Source organism: Mixophyes fleayi, chromosome 4 (assembly GCF_038048845.1).
Source record: "Mixophyes fleayi isolate aMixFle1 chromosome 4, aMixFle1.hap1, whole genome shotgun sequence".
NCBI lineage: Eukaryota > Metazoa > Chordata > Amphibia > Anura > Limnodynastidae > Mixophyes > Mixophyes fleayi.
Genome location: NC_134405.1, coordinates 76,734,658 through 76,755,233, shown reverse-complemented (window position 1 = coordinate 76,755,233; position 20,576 = coordinate 76,734,658). Strand labels below are relative to the sequence as shown.

Genomic DNA, 20,576 nt, shown 5'->3' with positions numbered 1-20,576 from the left:
GAGGAAGAGTGTCTCTCAATCTTCTACCCTCTGTAAACATTGCAAGCCCAGCACGAGTGTCGAGTATCAGCAAGTGTTGGCGATGTTGTCAGGATTCATGCTTTGACACGGAGACTAATGTATGCATATGCACTGATCAGGGAAACTATTTTGACTAAGGAGTTACATCCTCACCAATGATGTGCAGGCCTTAGCCACTATATTAACCCATCATTCTGCCTGTAACATGGCCAGATTATTGTGTCCGTGTAGTGTAGTATAGCATTACCTGCGGCACCCCAGACATCTTACTAGTGTACCAAACGTTTGCCTTTTACTCCGCTACTGTTATTTCCTTGGCATCACCTCCGACCTTGGCCACTGAACACTCTTTGGAAATGCTATATAGTCTCTTACATTTACTTTGATTATAAATTACCAGTGACCTTGCTCTCAGGTCATTCCCTTATGTACAGAACTATTGCTCATGTCACCAACCACAGGCACTGACTATTACTCCGATACCAGCCATTGTTGAGCATGAGAAAACGGCAAGTTGCAGATGCCATTAAAGCAACCCTAAAATGTACCTGGAACAGCTGCTCTTTGGAGGTGGGTTCAGGCTCCATAATGTATAATTTCTGCTGTAATGCAGTTTCTAATGAGAGTACAGTACAATATTGCTCACTGGCAGTCAGCACACAGCATAACCCAGAGAAGATGTCATACAGGTACCTCCTGGGACGTTTGTTGTAGTAAAGGAGGGCTGAATCTCCAACCATGCATTTGCTACTCAGAAGTAGCAAGACAGCTGAATTGTGTAGCCAGATAGCATCTGTACTCACTGGGAACAGGTCCCATGGGTAGAAAATTACAAACAAAAAAAACAACACTCTACACTAAGATACACACACTCACCTTATATACCTTCTGGGTTGTTTATTCTTCCTGTCTCTACTGGAGTTATGAAAAGAAATTAGCACATTTTATTAATGGGGATGGGACTCCAGCCTTATTATTGGATCTTTACACAACATCAATGGCAGCTGACTGCACTTTCAACAGGAAGTCTTTTGCACCAAGCAGGTGCACGGCCTAAGTAAGTGAACAAATACAAACACGAAAAAAACAAACCACAAGACATTTAATAAAACGTACAATTGTGACATATGTAATAAAGTCCTTTATCAATGTTACAACATTAAAACATTTTTCATTCCTGTTTTATTGATTTGAAATCACTGTGGGTTTCCATGAGCGCAATTTTATATGTCTTGTGTGTCCATTACTTCCAGAACCTGCCCCAGGCTACTAAGGTTATAGACAACACTATCCACTAATTGGTGGTAACATTAAGCATCTATTGCAGCATAGTGAAATGTGGCAGGCGCTGGAGCCTAAAGGGGAAACACAACAGAAAATGAACAGCTGCCTTGAAAATCAGTAAAACTGTAAAAATATAGACAACATATTATCCAAACAAAATAGCAAATAGCGTTTTCTAATGATTATGTTACTACATAAATATAAACATACATTTAAACTATAACGACGGCAGTGTCTACTAACACTGAAGTGGTACTTTCTAAAATGTTTGACAAAAAAAAATAAATATATAGTGTCAGATGCTACTGTATGTGTTAACAAATAGAGAAAGTAATAATATTTTTTTTTTTAAAAAGTGTATTTCCTTATATAGCCATCTGGTTGTCTGCATACAACTACATGGTACATATACTGGGCATTATTTAGAGTGCAACGCATTTTGCAGTCCAAATATACTCTAAGGTTTTGTTACAAAAAACAAACTTTACGTGTGTATGTTAAGTCTAAAGATATGTCCAATTCAAAACAAGCAGCATTTCCGCATCAGGCGTACAAGGATGTTTGCTTACGTCTAATGATAGTGACAGTATTATTAATGAATACAGAACTGGCATTTTTCCATATAAAATGTAATGAAATACAAAACATTCTGTTGTTTACCACTTTAAAAAGCCAATGGGATTCTTCTTTCCTGCAGTCGTCCAAACGGAAATGACACATAAGTAATTCAAATAGACAGCTTGATATAAAATAGCTGCAATGTTAGTGAATAAAGTGCTGCCGTTATCAGTGTATCTTTGTACCAGGCCTTCTACAAAGTATATATTATATGCCTCCTACAAAGCATATCTGAGGGTCAGGCCACATCTAATTTGGGTATCACGCTCCCTGGAGATGCGACCCAACATGTACACGCCCTTAATACTTCTCTAGCTTACCCGCCCCGTTCGCCTCTTCAGGCATAAAGGGCCACAAGCCTAAGATACACACAAAGAGATACAACGCATTGTGGTGCTCATGGACTATACAGAAATGTCTATATATTACGCCACAAAAATTGATGTAAGCCCAACTTTAAATCAGGCCCATTGTTCACAGTTTCTAAAAGCCCAATGCCACAATACAAAACTTGGGCTTTATTAGAGTTTTTGTTCAGCAGATGCATTCAAAACTTGATTCATACTAAAGCTATGTATATGCCAACTGTTATAAATAACACATTTAAGGGTCAAATTAACCAACATTCCTTAAATCAACAATTTTTTCATTTTAGGTCTCCTTCAGATGGGAACATTGATTAAACAATTCACATTGACAAAATGGGGGCTTATTTTAAAATATGGGGCAAGAGATCTCATGAACCATAATCCACAGCACCCAACCATAGCAGCATTTAGCAGGTTAGTGTTGTCAGATTAATGAAAGCTAATATGCGATTGCTTACTAGAGGTTACAGCAAGGTTTCTGCTTGCACTTTTTTTTTTTTTTTATTAAGTAAGCCCGTCACACACATTGTAGTCCATTGTAAAGTATTAAATGTATGATATTAATTTCAAAATCAAGTGCAACATAATAAAAGATCAATGTGGCAGCAACTTAGATAACCACATGACCTCCTTCCGCACAACGCAGGGAGGTCACGCAGCGAGTTCAGATGAGGAGGGACGTGCAGACTGCAGCACATCGTTCCTGTCCACTTCATTAAAGCTAGGCTAAGAGCCTTTCGTGTAGTCTGAGGGACATTGTCAATTTAAGGGGTAAGTGATAGATGTTTTTTTTTTTCTTCCTTTCTTCTTCTAGGGCAAATGGGAGGTAAGAGAGGTATATGGTGTAAATAGGGTTCTAAAGGGCATATGGGGTGTTTTCGCGAGGGTGGAAATCTGATGGATGTTTTGGGGCGCACGTGGTATCTCTAACTAACTTTTGTTTTAAACTTATTACTGAAATTAAGTGTTGGCCTCCTGAAGGTTAGAGGGCCACACATGTGGACCTGAAGTGTACCAAGGCTGTCCATCATTTCGGTTGGTCGACACCGGTACAGTCAAACATCTAAAGTAACATTAGTGGCTGTGAGCGTGGACTCACCTCAGAAAATGACATATCACATCCAGGCATGGGAAAAGTACTTCACACTGAGAAGTAAAGTGGGGTAACAAAAGCTTGTAATTACTGAGAACACTCGCTAAATGACACGATCACCGACTATAGCAAGCCCTATAAATACCAAGCATTACTTCCATATAGAACACCTCCCAACACTAGAAGACCTCTGTTGGTCCACTGACCCAAACAGGCCATCGAACACCAGGTATTCATGGAATCGCAAGGTTTGCTAAATACTTTCAGTCAAATAAGCAAAAGGATCACAGGCAAAAGTTCACGTTTGTAGTGCTGCATAACCCAGGATTTAGAGGAGTCAGTAAGAGGTAAAGATATGACAGACTTTGGAGAGCATTCCCCAATGCTGACTATACATGCTGCAATACCTACAGCGGTATCAGGCAATTGGCCAATGTCACATTGGGTGGTTCTAAACAGACCTTCATTTCTGATAATGGGAACACTATGGAACACTATGGAATTACTACTGGACATGCTGGTAAATGCAGTTGTTAGAGGACTGTACAGACAGGCCAGTAAAGGTCATCTCTGGCTATCCTCCGGCAGCACCAATAGGTTCCTGTGACACCAGAAGACACCCGGCTGCTGTAGTGATGTCTAGAAAACTTAGGACTCTGCGACTGTTGTGGATATAAAAGTCTTTGAACAGAACACTAGTACTGATAGTACCACAAAAGCCACAGAGCGACGAATTATGTAGTCCAATGTGTGGCTTACACAAGCAAACACAAAAATTGGTCCCTAGTTAAAGTATTTATCTCACAAACTCATACAATTACAGCTATCAGTATACTGCTTCATTTTCTAGGAGAATAGAAACTGCATCAATCAAGAAAAATTAAACATTTCAGTCAGTTTACCAAGAAAAACAAAAGAAAAAAAAAAAAAAAAAAAAAAAATGGAAAAAAAACCTACATTTATCTACTTCCAGGGCAATTCGTTGAGGTTGCTGATTTATAGAAAAAAAAAAATCTTTGTTTGATTTTGCCTTTTTTTAATATATATTTCAATTATTTTCTTGGTAAAATTTAAAATTCTTTTTCATGTCCTCATGATTTTGGCTCATCTGCTTCGATTGTGTCTTTAAATTTAAAAGGGTCTACCACAGGTATGTCCTTTTTGGCAAGGGCACCAGATGTGCTGTCCACAAACATGTCCGGGATGTCTTTTCCAAAATATATCTTACTGTTTGAAGCGATGGCTTGGTACTTGATGAGTTGCAGGTATTCAGGGGTCAATTTCAACTGCAGCAAGGGAATAAACAAGAAGCAGCAGCAAATGAATATACAAGAAGGGTAACATTGGATAGTACAGCAGAAGAATGTAGATTGAGTGCGTAGAGTGGAATAATATGGGAGAGTAAAACAACAGACACTATGTAAATAAGTGTGCAGAAAGAAATAACATGGGAGAGTAAAATAAGTGTGTAGATAGAGTGCGCAGAGAGGAATAACATGCGAGAGTAAAATAAGTGTGTGGATAGAGTGCGCAGAGAGGAATAATATGGGAGAGTAAAATAATAGACATTGTGTGGATGGAGTTTGCAGAAAGAGATATTTATGACGTTACCCTATTAGCTTCTGTTAATTTCTGTGCTGTGTAAAACTCAGCATCAGCTCTTGCCTTCTCCCGAGCCAGAAACGCAAAGTCTGCAGAACAAAATCATCTTACAAACCTTAGAGAATGGTAGCAAATCGGTAATACTTGCTTTGACTATTACAAGCTTTCTAGAGCCTCAATGTCTCAGGTGAAATGGTTAGACATCTACCTTGCTACAAAGTACTGTGCCCTTCAGCACGCTTACAGACAGGACTCGCCTGATTTCCATTAGAGAAATGTAAAGTACATGGACAAAGGCAGATGTGGCTCTTTATAGGCAAACCAACATTAGAGCATAATACGACACCACACACCTTCAATCTCAGATATCCTCTTCTCAGTTTCCTTCTCCATAACCTTCTGACCAAATTTGATCTCTGCAACTTGGGCCACTTTTTCTGCCTCTGTGTTTGGAGAGAAGAAATGAATACATTAGTGTATAGACAATATAGCTTCTGCAAGGTAATCTTCCTAGAAACATCATTCCATTGTCCACAAGTTGGCTGCCTCACCATTTTCTGTCAAAGTCTTAGACCTTCCTGGAAGCTGCCCACATCAATTAACCATAAGAGGAAGCTACTAAGTCTCTGAAAGATTTATCATTCATTTAGAGACTCCTCCTGCGTTACCCACTAAAGTGGGTGGGTGTGTGTGTATGTGTGTGTGTGTATGTATGTATGTGTATATATATATATATATACACACACACATACACAGTTATATAATATATAAACATATATTTCTCCTCTCTTCCAGTCACATCAAACTGATCTCTATGTAATGTCTGCTGTTCAAGCCCGTTGACTGTAGTGCTTAGTCCTGATCTCCTACTAGGAGCGTCTTGGGGGCTCTCCATGAGGAAACACTGTAGACAAAATAGAGAACATTTTGTACATGACATTCACTAAATAACAAGTCCCTAAAAACACCAGGCATAACTTTGAAATACAAGACTTTAGAAGACCTCCAATGCCCCATAAAGGCCATCAAACACCAGGTATTAATGGCAAAGAAAAGTTTGGCAAATACAGATCATAATCTTTCAGTCAAAAACAAAGGATGACAAGAAATGTTGAGGTTTGCTGCGTGACCAGTGTTTAGGTGCGTCAGTAAGTGGAAGAGATATGCTGCAGCATTAGAATGCTGGACACACACTATACATTATCTGCAGTGGTATCTGGCACTGACCCAATACCATCAGGCCTAAGCCAACCCCCATGTCCAATAATCTCATTGGAATGGATTGGATTAATATCGAACATGTTGGTAAATGCAATCAGGAGAAGACGCAGAGGCCATCAGTGTACTGCTCTCAATGAGGAAGCGCTAGAGGCCAAACAGCGATTCTTTACAAGGAACATGGCAAAACTATGTTGACGGAAAGTCCAAAAATTAGGCAGTAATATAATGCTGCCAAAACGTGAGGCAGAAATGTTTTTTTTATTGCCCTTGGATACAACAGCAGCTCTCCTTTATAAATGGCTATCCAATACACACACCTAAGCTTATCTATTGTCATATCCAAGGGCAAGTCATAAAATGCCTAGACGACAAGGTGAAGGAATACAAAGCTCCCTTATATTCTCAATAATTGAAAACAAGGCAAGAAATGGTATTGTGTCACAATATCACCATCACTATGACAGAGTATTAGCCTTGAGGCGGTTTACTGCTGTGGTTTAGGTGACCCACCAATCAAAGCCTTCTTCCTCTCTGTCTCCGCCTCCTTCTCCACCACCTTCTGCTTCTGGGCAGCAATGAGCAGCTTGGTCTTCTCACTCTCCCTGAAAATCAGACATGTACAACACATGGACATCAGCAGGCCATAGATTTCAGAAGCAATTCTGCTATAAAATGACAGAGCCTGTGTAACTCTTCATATCCCAACCACAGAAACAAGCACTGCTACTGTCATGTCTGGCTTTTACCAGAGCTCAGAGATACTGCACATCTTTCTCCTAGCCAGCAGGTGGCAGTATTTTTACCTTAGTTTTTTTGTAGTATTATAAAGTCAAGCATATCCACTTTGTGGCATCAAAGTAAATTCCAAATTATGGAAAAAAGCAAAATACCTCAAAACAGACACCATTATAAAGGAAGGGAAGTTTGATGAACGAAAAGAAAAAACACCTTGCACAATCTATGCCAGGTTTTGACAGATTGTTTATGGCTGATGAAGATTAACAAGTTATCTATCCTTCCCATTTTATTTACTGTTTGTTTATTATCAAGATAGTCCTGTGTTTACATACATTCATTCCTGCTTATTACAAAAAGGAACTCCACCCCCAACATTTTGTCAAAAAAAATATCATCCCCAATAGTGCATTGCAGTGGAACATAAACATATATTATGGGAGGATCTGACCATCTTTTTTCAAGAGAGTTTGATTAGACCGTAGTCCGAGCATTCTCCTCTTATCATGTTCACCTCATTCACTCCAAACGACCTTGGCACAATGCAAGGTCATAATGCCAAATACCATTACAGTCTTCAGACACCTGTTATACATATCGTGAACCCCTTTACAGAGACCAGGTACTGATAGTAACTTTATTGATTATACTTAACTAACTAGTAATTACAGGACTGATAGTGATGTTAGCAAACTCTGAAAACAACCTGGCTCCAAATTCTCAGCAAACACAGAAACCTTTTTTTGCAGGCTGGCAGACCGGTGTCTCCAGGGGGCTCTCCTGGCTTAATTATAATTTCCAATATACACAGATGATTATAATACTTGTCTTCATATTAGAAAACATGGCACATTCTATTGAAGCAGGGAGGCCTGTGAAAACATGGATCTGCCGACCTGTGAAACAGTTACTATTCCTGCACGGAGTCTGAAGCCAGGCTGTATTCATACCATGTCCATGCAGTGGTCACTGCAGGGTGTCTGGATACATATGATTAAAGGAGGCAGAAACCTCCTTAAAGCCGTAGAGATACTTTGAGCTTATTGTTTATAAATAAGGCAGCACTAAATAAATTTGCAAAGAATATAATCATTGGGGACATGAGACTTAGGGGTAAATGTATCAATGACCAGATTCTTCAACTCCGGCGAGATCAGCGTCTTCAGCGCTTAAATTTAAAGCGGCGCTGCCTTGTAAAGGGAAACTTCCCTTTACAAGGCAGCGCCGCTTTAAATTTAAGCGCTGAAGACGCTGATTTCGCCGGAGTTGAAGAATCCAGTCATTGATACATTTACCCCTTAGTGTGTTATTAACCTGACCAGCTTTGGTCTAGGGAGTCTCTTACTTAATTCAAATGATAAATTGACATTTTTTGTGAATGTTTATTCTCTATTTCTATGTACATGGGACATATCTGTTCTGCACGTTTTAAAAATTAAATACATATATAGAAACGTGTGACATGCCTACATCAGCTGGAAGTTTTCAGGTCTCTTTTGGTAAACCTGTTTCACAATTTGGGTTTAGTGTGCGTCACCTTGTGGTGAAAGGTGTTCATGCCGTCATTCTGTTTTAGTAAGACTACTAACATACGTAAATAGCAATGCACATTGATATATATATTTTGTTAATGCAACATCTTGCATTGCAGATATGGTTGGATAGTTAGAAAACTGGAAATTAAAAATAAAAAAAATCTGATGAGACAATAATGAGTACCCTGAAGTTATACATTATCTAATAATTAAAATGTATTCATTTAGGGTTCCCCTCATCAGGGTCACTTTAAGAATTCAATGGATATAGGGCAAAAAAAAAAAAATAAAAAAAAAAATTCACATTAGTGGGTCCACAATTCTCTTGTAAAAAGGGAAACTTGTAATGGAATGTACCAAATTTCTTCTATTTAAGAGTTTATAATATTATTTGAATTTTGTGGATCGAGATCAGAGATCTCTGAGGGCTCAGGATAGTTTAATAAGGTGGTAAAAATTTAGGATATATTTTTGTTTACTTTACATTTCCCTTGGAAGAGAAGACTCTACTCGTGTTTTAATAGTACACCAGGGGCTGAGATAGAGCCTCCCCAATCCAGACACTATGGGGGAGATTCAATTGCTGACAAATTGCCGCGTGAACATCACTTCGATGTCCAGCTGCGCACATTGCAGGCCATTACGGTAGGAATCCCTGCTCATTTTTCTGCACACTTCTATGGGGTGAAAGGAAAAAAATTGCGGAAATTCCTCCCATAACAACGGCAAAATGTGTCTCCGTGGACGTTCCAAGACACATTGTACTGAACTGTATCTCCAACTAATACCAGGAGATGAAAAAGTGGATCTAAGGTAATTGCTCCTTTTGTCATTTTATTAAATCTGCTGTCCTGCCTTTATCCCTAATGTACTGTACTTTTTCCTTATATAGTATTTTAAAAAAATGCTAGTAATTTATTTTTTTTGCTCAACGGTGCAATTTCTACAGCCTACCTGGCCTAATTTATGTTACATATTTCTCTACAACAATTCAAACACCCTTTTGTGTCTCTTACTGTATGTAATAATATGAAAAGAATACATACACTTGCGCTTCCTTTTTTGCACACTAAGATGATCATCTTACTGTATGTACTCTTCTGGATATTTGTGTCAATTTGTTATTACGACACAGGTTATGTGATGTTTTTCTTGTCTTTCAATTTGTATTTTCTGTTGTTACAAATAAAAAAAATGGTAGCACTAGTATCGGTATGAAAATGAAATGCATATGTGGCCTAATTCACCAGCCCCAAAAACGCTAACTTTCATTTCTCGAAGTGTGAAGCCGGATCTTACATGAGCTCGTAGTTTCTGCGGATTGTTTCTGGGATATTCGGTTTTGTAACTCTGACAGCCTGGAAAGAGGGAGAAAAGAAAGGAAAAGTCAATCAAAAGACAATGCTATAATAAAACAGCTACCTAGAAAGATTAAGAGGCAGAAAGATTTAGTTTCATAGTTTATTGAATTGAAAACCTTAAAGTTGACCTGTATGTGACAGGTTCTATTGTGTTAAAATACACTATTCAAGTCTGCCCCACAATTATCTTTTTTTAAATAAATCCAACCCCTTTGTTCACCTGGGAGAGGTCCCCTAACTCAGCTGGTTAATATGCAAATCAATTTGGTTAACATGCTACACAATCCGGCCAGCATGCTACCATGGGTACTGCCCCTTACCTGCTCCATGTCAACACTCTAGAATAGCAAGTTGCCAGTTCAGGGACAGAGCACTGATCAGTATGCCATTAGCACACTACCTATCCCTCTCAGAGGGAATTACTTGTCCCCATGATAGAATACAGCTCATTTTTAGCCTTAAAATGTGACTGTAGACAGCAACAAGCACCAGTGTGCCATGAAAACACAAAATTATATAAAACATGCCAGATGGAATCCAAAAAGTTCTCTTGATTATAGGGGCAAGAGATATATATATATATATATATATATATATACACACATACATACATACATGGCTTAGATTCCTAGTAAATTGCTCGCTGGCTATATTGTGATAAACAGTGATTTAACCTCCACTGTGTCAAGGCAACAGGTGCACTTTTCCACACATTTTTACAAGCGATAAAAATAAATACAAATAAAATGATAACCCATTCTCTTCTTCCATCACTGCCATAAGGCTAGCTGTCCATACCTGAATAATTAATCCAGGAGCCATAGAGTTGAGGTCTTGCTGGAGGGCCAATTTCAGGTTCTCATCTATCTGATCTGTAGAGAGGACAACACAATCAAGTCAGTAAATCACTGTGACAATAATTTATCTTGTTAGAAGGTGATATTTCTACCATATTCTTTGCATCATGAGACACAATTAAGAAAGCTGCCTCTGCAGTTTCTATAGGAGTCACTCTACTTCCTTCATCACCGCCCTGCGCTACTAAATTAGTTCCTCAGTAATTGGGGAGACAGGAGAGGGGTGAACCTAGCGGCGGAAGGAAGCAGAGTTGCTTTGATAGGAATTATAAAGCAAAAGTGTGATCTGAACGCATACGGTAAAACAAACATGAAAAAGAAAGACACAAAGGGAGAGAGACAGAGAAAAAGACCAGACACAGGCAAAAGAAAATATGAATGTGTCTTATGAGCTGCAAAACATGGCCATTATTAAATACACAGGGAGTTGCATTTTCCTTCAGAATTATAAAGAAGTCATGATTTATTGCATGTACAAAGATGGGCACTGGATGCAGATGTGCAGTTAGAAATATGAATAATATATTGTTGGGTGTGGCCCATATGAGCCGAGAGCATAAAAGCTCTAAAAGGACAGGTATATCAATGCGGGATTCGGAACGTTATGATCATACTAACTTCAATGGGAAACATTTCACCCATACTATACTAAGGAATATGCTGAATTACTTACCAAAGAGTTCTATGTACACTTCCTGCAGGGTGTGGACACTGCAGAACTGGTTCAGCTCATGGTGGATCTTGTTAAAGATTAATGCTTTATCATAATCTGCAGTGTAGTTCTTCACTATATCATACACTAGGAGCGTAGAAAAGTAGAGAAAGTGAACGGTTATAAAATACGAAGGCACAAATTGAACAGATAAATGACTACAGAGGAATGGTTAATACCAGTCCTTCCAATGCTTAGGGTAGATAGAAAGGAGCATAAAGCTTTGTCACTTCCCAGCACCCCCTGCCCCCAAGTATCAGAACACCTTTACAATTCACCTCTTTGGACTTTAGTGTAATTCCAATCTGTCCGTTACTGTCAGCCTGACATCACACAAACCTAAAAGCACGGTCTGATGACTGGTAAGAGGCTGGGGAAAGGAACAATGACTATAGGCTTCTTCTGAAAACTACTCACCTGCACCAGATATAAGGAAGTTCACCACTTCTATCCGGTCAAAATATATCATGACACCACCACTAGGAGAAAGAGACACAGTGTTATAGGAAACACTTGGCTAGTAAACAACAGAAACTACACAAAGACAAAACACAACACATTAGTGTATATGAAATATTGCTCGAACAATAAGTGAACTTCATACAAAATTGAAATGAATATGTCACCAAGTTCTGCATTGTGCTGTGTGCACAGAGTAAAAGCCAAGGTTCTTCCATGCCCCAGTTCATGTGGGGGAATGCTAAACTAAATACTAAATTAAATTACATCAGTTGATCATGTTTATAACATTTGAGTTAAGAGACAATTGAAATTTTCAAACCTGTTTTGGCAAAATATTATTATTCTTATTCTGCAATTGTCCAAAAAATTTTGCACATTTTTTTAAAATTGGTCCTTTTGTGATCCCAATCCTACTCCAAACACACCGCTCTTTAGAAAGGACACCAGAGCTTACACTGACTGCTATGTGCAGGCAAATATATAGGGCCTGAGTCATTAAGGAAAGGAAGGCAAAAAAAATGAGTAAATGTTCTCTAGGACAAACCATGTTACCATGCTACCATGCAAGGGGTACAAACTAGTTTATTATTTTGCACATAACATAAATACTGGCTGTTTTTTCATGTGACGCACAAATACTTGATAGCTTTATTTTTACACTGAAATATAAAGTTGATCTAGAACATGCCCTATTCCAACTATAAATCTGTCCCAACATTTTAAATTTACCTCCCCTCCAACGTAACATAGTTTTGCCCAGGTGCAAAATTACTCCTTTTTTACACTTTGCTCTCCTTAATGACTCAGGCCCATAGCGGACATGCTGAGTACACTATATTATGTGACTGCAAAAATAACTTGTGTGAAACTAGCTTAAAGGCCAACTAAACCAAAACATTTCCATGTTTACATATGAAATTAAAACACAGGTGTTTACTTTGTAACAAACCGGACGTGAAAGTCAAGGTAAAGCTGAAGTGTGATGATTACTTCCTAACGGTCATATCATATAGAGCCCATAAATCTTATACAATGCAATAAAGTATCCAGATATAGGACAGATAGCTCCAATAAACCACATCCTGTCAGTTATTCCTATGCAAACCTCCGGTCCCATCAGTGGCTATGAATGAATTCACACATCTGTCCAGAACAGTCCTGTAACCCAGAAAGCTGCATGCCATTCACTCACACTCAGGATACACACTCACACTTATTGTGGAGTGACGCACGAGGAAGATGCATCACACTGGCAGATTTAGAGTCATCCTTTCAAATAACGGCTGCAACATTATACTATTCGTCGCAGAAGAAGGAAATAGGGGTAGGGGTCTCACTGGTTCACCTGCCCACGTCAAGCCATGCCCTACCCACCTTTAAAATAAATCCCAGGGACAATACAGAGTCACAACCTGTTCGAGTGAAACACCTTGGTTTATGACTTTGCTGCTCTGTTGTACAAGGGCTTTTCTGTATATCAATGTACAGTAATAGGTTTACATGTCTTCCAGCAGAATTTGTTTTACCTTTTACAATACAGTCAGGTACTACTCCACAAAAGGAATTATGCTATGGGTCATTTGTTATATAACACAACTAAGACACTCATGCCCCACTTACTGTGATTAAGTCACCTATGCTCACGTAGGGATACTATTAAATGCTGGTACTCAGGAGCCAGAGCATTGTAGCACTGGAGAATACCAACATAAGCAGGAATCTAGGAATGTCATTATTAGTGACAAGATCAAGAGACACTTACCTTGTACCACACGGAACATTCTTCACCTCATCGGTCTGTAGTGTGCTCTGTAGAACAGATGGATCATTATTGTAAGTCAATGTTTCATTTAGCAATGTAAGTATCCAGTTATCAATGTTTACACAATTATCAACAAGCTGTTAAAACAATGTAATATAAATCACACTGGCCATATAACAAGGGGGAGATTCAATTTGGCGCAAGATGTCTCCGTAACGTCCACGGAGACACATTGTGCAGATGTTATGACAGGAATCTCTGCTCATTTTTTCTCTCACCCCATAGAGGTTTGCAGAAAAATGAGCAGAGATTCCCACCATCATGGCGGGCAATCAGGGCCGGATTAACCTGAGGTCTAACTGGGCTATAGCCCAGGAGCCTCGGGCATCCAGGGGGCCCTTCAAAGTCTTCAGCAGCATTATTGATCGGTCTGGGGGTGGAGGCGCCCCCAGCCCGATCAATGCTGCTGAGCACGGTCAGTGCAGTCCTCCGTTCCCGGAGCCGCTCAGTAATCTGCTTACTGAGGGGATCTTGGCGAGAGTTCGTGAACTCTCGCGAGATCTCCTCAGTAAGGAGCTTACAGCGCGTCTCGGAAGGAGGACTGCACTGACAGGTAAGTGCTTGGACGGGGGAGGCGGCTCACATTGGTGGCCTCACGGGGGAACGGAGGCCCCCTTAGCCCAGGGGCCTCCATTCCCTTAATCCGGCCCTGCAGGCAATAGGTGCATCAGAATATCGAGGTGATGTTCAGCAGCACATTTAGAGTCTATTAAAGTGGATATCATCTAGACACTATATGTCTCATTCCTCTGTGATGTCACTAGTTTGTAGTAACTTGATAGGCTGTAAGTAGATGAAGGGTACACTTTTAGCTGGAAAAAAAAAAAAAAAAAAAAAGAAAGCACTATTGCTGTGTGGCTGAGACAAAGGATAGGAACTAGCAATGTTTTTCATCACAGCCAAACAAGGCGCTCTTAAGAGTCACAGACAATGGTTTTAAGATTTCGCTTTCATTTTCTATGCCTTTGCCATACACACAGACCATACATTCTACTGGTTTGTGCTCAATCTCTTTGCTGCAAACACTATATTATTTCAGCATCACAAACTAAATACAGAACAATGATCCTTGCCGAGTGCTCACGTGGGCAACTCGAAAACACTTTACAATGATATGTTGCTGACAAAGATGACTTTGTAACTTTAACAGTTCATGACAAAGCCCTAGCTTGTCTGACTTCTGGCCTTCAAGATATCTCAACGTGCAGATCAAGTTCAACATTTTATCAGCTGTTGATTTGTATTTGCTTAAAAATTTAAATTGACTATAACTTTAATCAAAAAAAATTGGGCACAGATGCTTAAAATTGACATCTAAGCAGTTAAGCCGAGGACAATGCCATATTCCACATCCTCTTTAATTAATAAATGTTTTGACCTTTTTTCTTTTAAATCCTCAAGCAGACCCAAAGGTATTAATGCAATCCCCTGTGCTAGTAACCCCCCCAAAAATTGCTATTCATGCTGGGTATTGGAGAGTCTCTCACATTGAGCCGATGATACTTCAGGGGGAGGCCTTTGGTATGAGATGCACAAATAGATTTTAAATCTAAATACAGCAGCACCTCCAATTTCTAATAAACCATGAGATATATTCTACTAAAGAGTGCATCTAATCACATATAGCAGCTCCAGCAACATTGATATGTGCCACTGGTATCCAGGGTGTGTTTAAACAATAAATAAATCACATTTACATAATATGCAATTATATACAGAATTGTCTACTGTAAATTATATAGCTATAGAAGAAACCGACGAATTCTGCGACCACATACAAATCTGTAGGCCAAGTTTCTTTATAGAGGTCACAAAAATTGGAAGAGACTTATAAAATAGGTTTTTCTAATGTACACTATAGTGATGACAATGCCTATACAGATATTACAAGTTTATAAATCTATTAACATTACTTCGGTGTCACATACACGATACTTTATTTCCAAGCAATATATAGCCCCATCGGGTACTGCGACGGAGGTGGTGCTCCACATTCAAATACTTTTCCAAACCAAATGAATAATCTTGCTGCAGACACAAGGTTCCAAATGGCATTGCTGGCCCTACTCCTGTGTATGAATACACACTGCATTTCTAAGAGCAAGACCATCAAGTTGTCAGTCAAACTTTGCCTGCTCAGTTAGAGTATAACCTCCCTCCTAATATGACAGTTTGCCGAAGAGTGAAGGAGAACCTGATGGATATATTTAGTTAAGCATACACCCTTAGTTTATTTAAATGTATATTATCAAGCTTATTAATACACCATCATTATATATACACCTATATATCTAAATTCCCTATACAGCCAATTAACCTACCAGTATATTTTTGGATGGTGGGAGGAAACCGAAGTGCCTGGAGGAAGCCTACGCAACCATGGGGAGAACATACCAACTCCACACAGTTAGAGTCCTGGTCATAATCGAACATATAATCCCGGTGTTGTGAGACAGCATTGCTAGCCACCGTGCCACCGTGCATTAAACGCTGCTCGGCTCTCTCCATAGCTGGGCATATCCAATAACAACAACTTAAGTAATTAAAACCGCTTAGCGATGTGGAGTTGGAAATCCACCTAATTATTTTTCCCCGATAAAGCCATGCACAACTTGCATAATCAGAGTTTCCATACCTGTAACCCACCTCAGTTCCCTAGACACTAAACTGCACCTGCCCGTAATGGTGAGCTCTGCAATGCTCAAATATGCAATAACAGTAGCTATTCAATATCAATACATCACATCTTACTTAGCAGTAAAAGGGGCAAAATGGTTATAATGTTAACAGTCTATTGAGAAAGTTCATGGTTTTGCCCTTGTGAAACAGATTCTATTCCAGCACTAGTACATACATTTATAAGTATAAATAGACTAATAATACTTGTGCTGTGAAATTAAACTATGTTTGTTGTTGCTCATTTGCATGGAAAAGGACAAAGTATAAATAGAGCATATGATTTTATCCCTTCTAAAATATTTTAACATGTATTTACATATAAAACAAACAAATGCTTAGTGTGCAGTGTGGAAGATGAAAAATAACGTGGCGTTGGACTATTACTTTACATACCTGTACAGATTTGAAAGATGTTATAAATGGGATCATTAAATGGAAACCTGGGCCACTTGTTGAAGTCAGCAATGCTCCTCCCCTTAAGAGAAACAAAGATTAGTGTCGCCCTCTGTTTGTTCATGGGCACATGCAAATTCTGATAACGAGAGGAGGAAGTAAAGCATGGACGCTAGGTGGATAGCAGATCTATTAAATCGAGTAAAATAGTGTTATTACACTCAAGTTGGTAGATCGTAGGACTAATAGCCGTATATGAGATGGCATGAAAAGACTATATTGATCTTTTGTACCAATTGGCACGGTCACATGTAGAATATAACTGATCGGAAATGCCTGATAAAGTCATGATGATTGGACTTGACTGTGTGGGACTTTAACTCCGGTTGGCTGACGACTAAACCGTCAATTGTGTGGGGTTTACTGGTAACCAACCCTTGTTGTGCTCATTCGGCATGACCAACCAAAACTTGATCTGTGCCATCTTGGTCTGCCCTTTTTCCGGTAGACTAATTTGGCCACAAATCTGTTAGTATGGCAATCATGCAGAAAAGCATGTGAGCAGCTTTTAAAGACATAAAAATTCCAGTTTTCTCTCAAGTATCTTTCATTCTGATAGGCTACAGATATTCTTTCACATATGTCTGTGAATATTACTCTTATATATTTCTATATAAAAGAAAGTTTTTATTTCGGTTTAGTGGTTAACAAAACAGTTGCTACATTTTTCATTTAGTTTGGCTACATCCCTTTTAAATCTAACAATTATGTTCATTCTCTAGTGAATGTAGGTCAAGTAATTAAGAACACCATCTACAGGTTTCACGTACCGTCTTCACTACACTGCAGGCTCTGTGACGACACTGTGTATTTTAGTTTTGTTTGAGGACATGTAAATGAGGGCAAATAATTATAGCATTTTATTGAACGTGTTGCATGTTCTGCCAGACAGAAAGAAAGATCTGAGCCAATATCCTGCCGGATCTAGGCAATAAATCTATTCTTTTCACTGTTTATGACATGTGACTGTTGTAGAAGAATAATGTTAACCATTTCAAGTAAAAGTAGGGAGTAATAAAAAAATTATTATATATGTACATGCTCTTCTGCAACATTTACAAAAGAATCATTATGTTATCACCAAAGCGTAGTTCTTTACTTTATTTCTGGCCTTGACACAAAACGGCTTTTAGTACAATTGTATTCAAATGTACAGAGCATAATAGAACCCAGGCAATGACAAATGGAATAAAGAGCCTGGCCTGGGTGACAATGACATTTTTGAAAAAAAAAAACCAAATAGAAGAAAAAATAAGAAAATAATAATGTTTTTAGCAAAAATCACAGGAGGATATGCGTAAACAAAGTCAACTGTGGGTGAACAGCCCTTTAATAGAAACTGGCAGCAATTATACTTTATTAGCTGGAACCTATAACCATATGTGCCTTCATGTTAGTGTGTCTTACCTATAATAGACTCCAATATGTCCCTCTTCTATCTTGTGTATGGCTGAAAACAGAGAAGTAGCAGTAAATGCAACCGCGAGGGCAGCTATTGCTCCAATGTGGGACATCCTCAAGGTCCTGTGAGAAAGAGACAATTGATAAAACCACTTCCCCCGTAAAGGGTTAAGCTGCACGCCCTTGCGTGCTGCACAAGACACTGCAAAATTATCTTCTCTGTTATATTTGCATGCACATTTAAGATGTATACTCTCCTGAATTCCATTAATACATAAATGTGATAACATAATTAAAGACTGGGCAGTCTGCCACCAATGCAATTCTGATGTGGTCTTTCCACAAGTCCAAGCCTGTTTAAGGCCAATCAATGGCTTTGTAAGAGAAAGCACTCTGAGGATATACACTATTCCCATGTCTTTGATACCATACATATACAGGTCTCCATAGATGCAAGAGGGACTTTTGTCTATGCTGGAAATAAGTGTAGTGTCATGTAATATGTTAGAAGAGAAAGAGGCAGAAGATAAAAGGGTAGGAGTAATTTTATTGAATTACTTATTGGATAGCTAAAAAAATAACAAAACAGCAAGCGTCCTGTCATCAGGTGTACCTTTCACGAATGACAGATATATTACACAATTCAAAAGGGAAAATGCACAGGTGAAGCTGTTATTTATAAACCAGAAGGCTCCAAATGATGGATAAAAACACTGGTGTTCTGGATAGTGTCCTACATAAGGAGTGTGCAAGTATTCGGCCTTTTAATTGTAACTTGATTCAGAAACTGAATCAGCAGATCTGTTCAGCCAATATCGGCTATTTGCAAATGTTCCCAAACATGATCAGTGTGCCTGGAGAATTGTGCAATTGAAATCGATCAAATTATTTTCGAGACTACCCAAAAATCCATCCGGCAGAGAACTGCGGTCAGCTTGTGTGTACTGAAATTTGTGACTGCACTAACAAAACTCCTTATGATCCAGCCGCTTAGCTCAGTGAATGCGCCACATGACTGCGTCTATCCAATTTGGCCACCCATGTGGGAATGGGTGGCCAATTTGCAAACAGATACCGTCGTTGGGCACCACACCAAGAGGCAGGATCAGCATGTTGACGCTATAAGAACCACAAAAGCAAATATCATGAAGTTTAATGGTGTAAAATCTGCATCAGTTGTTTTGTGCCACTATCCGGGCTATACCTGTTTACCCCCTCCACCAAATGCTCCTAAACTGAACAACAACTGCCAGATTTAGTTTAAAGCCCTAGTTCACAGTTCAAACAAAGGTTATAATAAACTATAAAATATTGTCTGTTTGAGCTTAAATTGCTACGTTTATAGGATGTTTAACATTTCTTTTTTTTAGCAGCAAACATTACTGTGTTCAAGTTCACATGGAAAACCATTACAATCACTATACAATGTAGACGTTTAAGATCCAACGAGCTCAAACCTGTTCACCTTTCTCTAACGTAACTTGCATTTTTAAGTCTGCATTAAATTGTAGAATTATTCACAAATTTTCAACCTTTAGAGCAGATTCGGAGAACAAATTGTTACATCTCTGGTCAGAACTGTCTCAAAATCACTGAAGGTGTGAGAGATGGGGGGGCAAAGGGAACAAAGAGTGTCAGCTGTGTGGAGACAGAAGAGGGAACATTATGGGCTAGCGGAGTACAAGAGATCGGGGTTAAATAATCCATGAGGGGGGGAGGTGGGGGGTTAAATAATCCATGAGGGGGGGGGGGGGGGTTACAGTGGCAGTTTAACCCGCGGCCGGCAGCAGCTGTCAAGTGAGGGGGGTAGGAGTGTTATCATGAAGTGCAGAGCCGTCAAATGCATAATTTACGACACTAACCTTAATGATTACCCATCTGTCCCAGTCATATCAGCTATTTATAGCCCTAAAGCCCTCGCTGCTCATCTCCATATGGGCTTCCCGTGCTGACACACACTGTCCCAGGAGGACACACACAGCCCTTACCCCTCACTTTACCGCACCCTAAGCAATGAGACCACGACCAGGTAATCCCTCGCTCCCAGCACCGCTAAGTGACTGCTGACCTGTGCTCCTCCTAATCTTTCTTCTCTCCCACCTGCTTCAGCTGCTTCCTGGTGTCGCCCGTCCTCCACGTCATCAGCGTGCGCCTCAGCAGAGGCAGCAGACATATTTGTTGTGGGCACGCACTGGATGGGATAGTGTAACTCTTCCCAGTCACCAGCAGGCGGCGCCACAGGCTGTATTTTGAACTGTGATTTTCCGTGAAAAGACTTTAGACTCTCAGGTATTATTTGTATAACTATGTACCATTACAAAATGAAGTCATATTCATAATGTTGATAGAAGA

At 39.3% G+C, this 20,576-nt stretch overlaps 1 protein-coding gene across 4 annotated transcripts; it reads right to left on the bottom strand.

Moving 5' to 3' along the window:
• Positions 1-1,106: 1,106 nt before the first annotated feature.
• Positions 1,107-20,387, bottom strand: ERLIN2 (ER lipid raft associated 2). 4 transcript variants are annotated; one of them, XM_075207476.1, is made up of 12 exons: positions 20,293-20,387; positions 18,231-18,347; positions 16,764-16,845; positions 13,632-13,678; positions 11,825-11,886; positions 11,369-11,494; positions 10,637-10,710; positions 9,777-9,835; positions 6,718-6,809; positions 5,340-5,429; positions 4,996-5,075; positions 1,107-4,670 (listed from the first exon to the last, which is right to left on the bottom strand). In XM_075207476.1, the coding sequence occupies exons 2-12, from the start codon at positions 18,335-18,337 to the stop codon at positions 4,476-4,478; spliced, it is 1,014 nt and encodes a 337-aa protein (XP_075063577.1). In that variant the 5' UTR covers positions 18,338-18,347; positions 20,293-20,387; the 3' UTR covers positions 1,107-4,475. The 4 variants fall into 4 exon arrangements, with proteins under 4 accessions (XP_075063577.1, XP_075063579.1, XP_075063576.1 ...); XM_075207478.1 differs by having other exon boundaries at positions 20,325-20,362; XM_075207475.1 differs by having other exon boundaries at positions 20,213-20,318.
• Between the last annotated feature and the right edge of the window lie 189 nt (positions 20,388-20,576).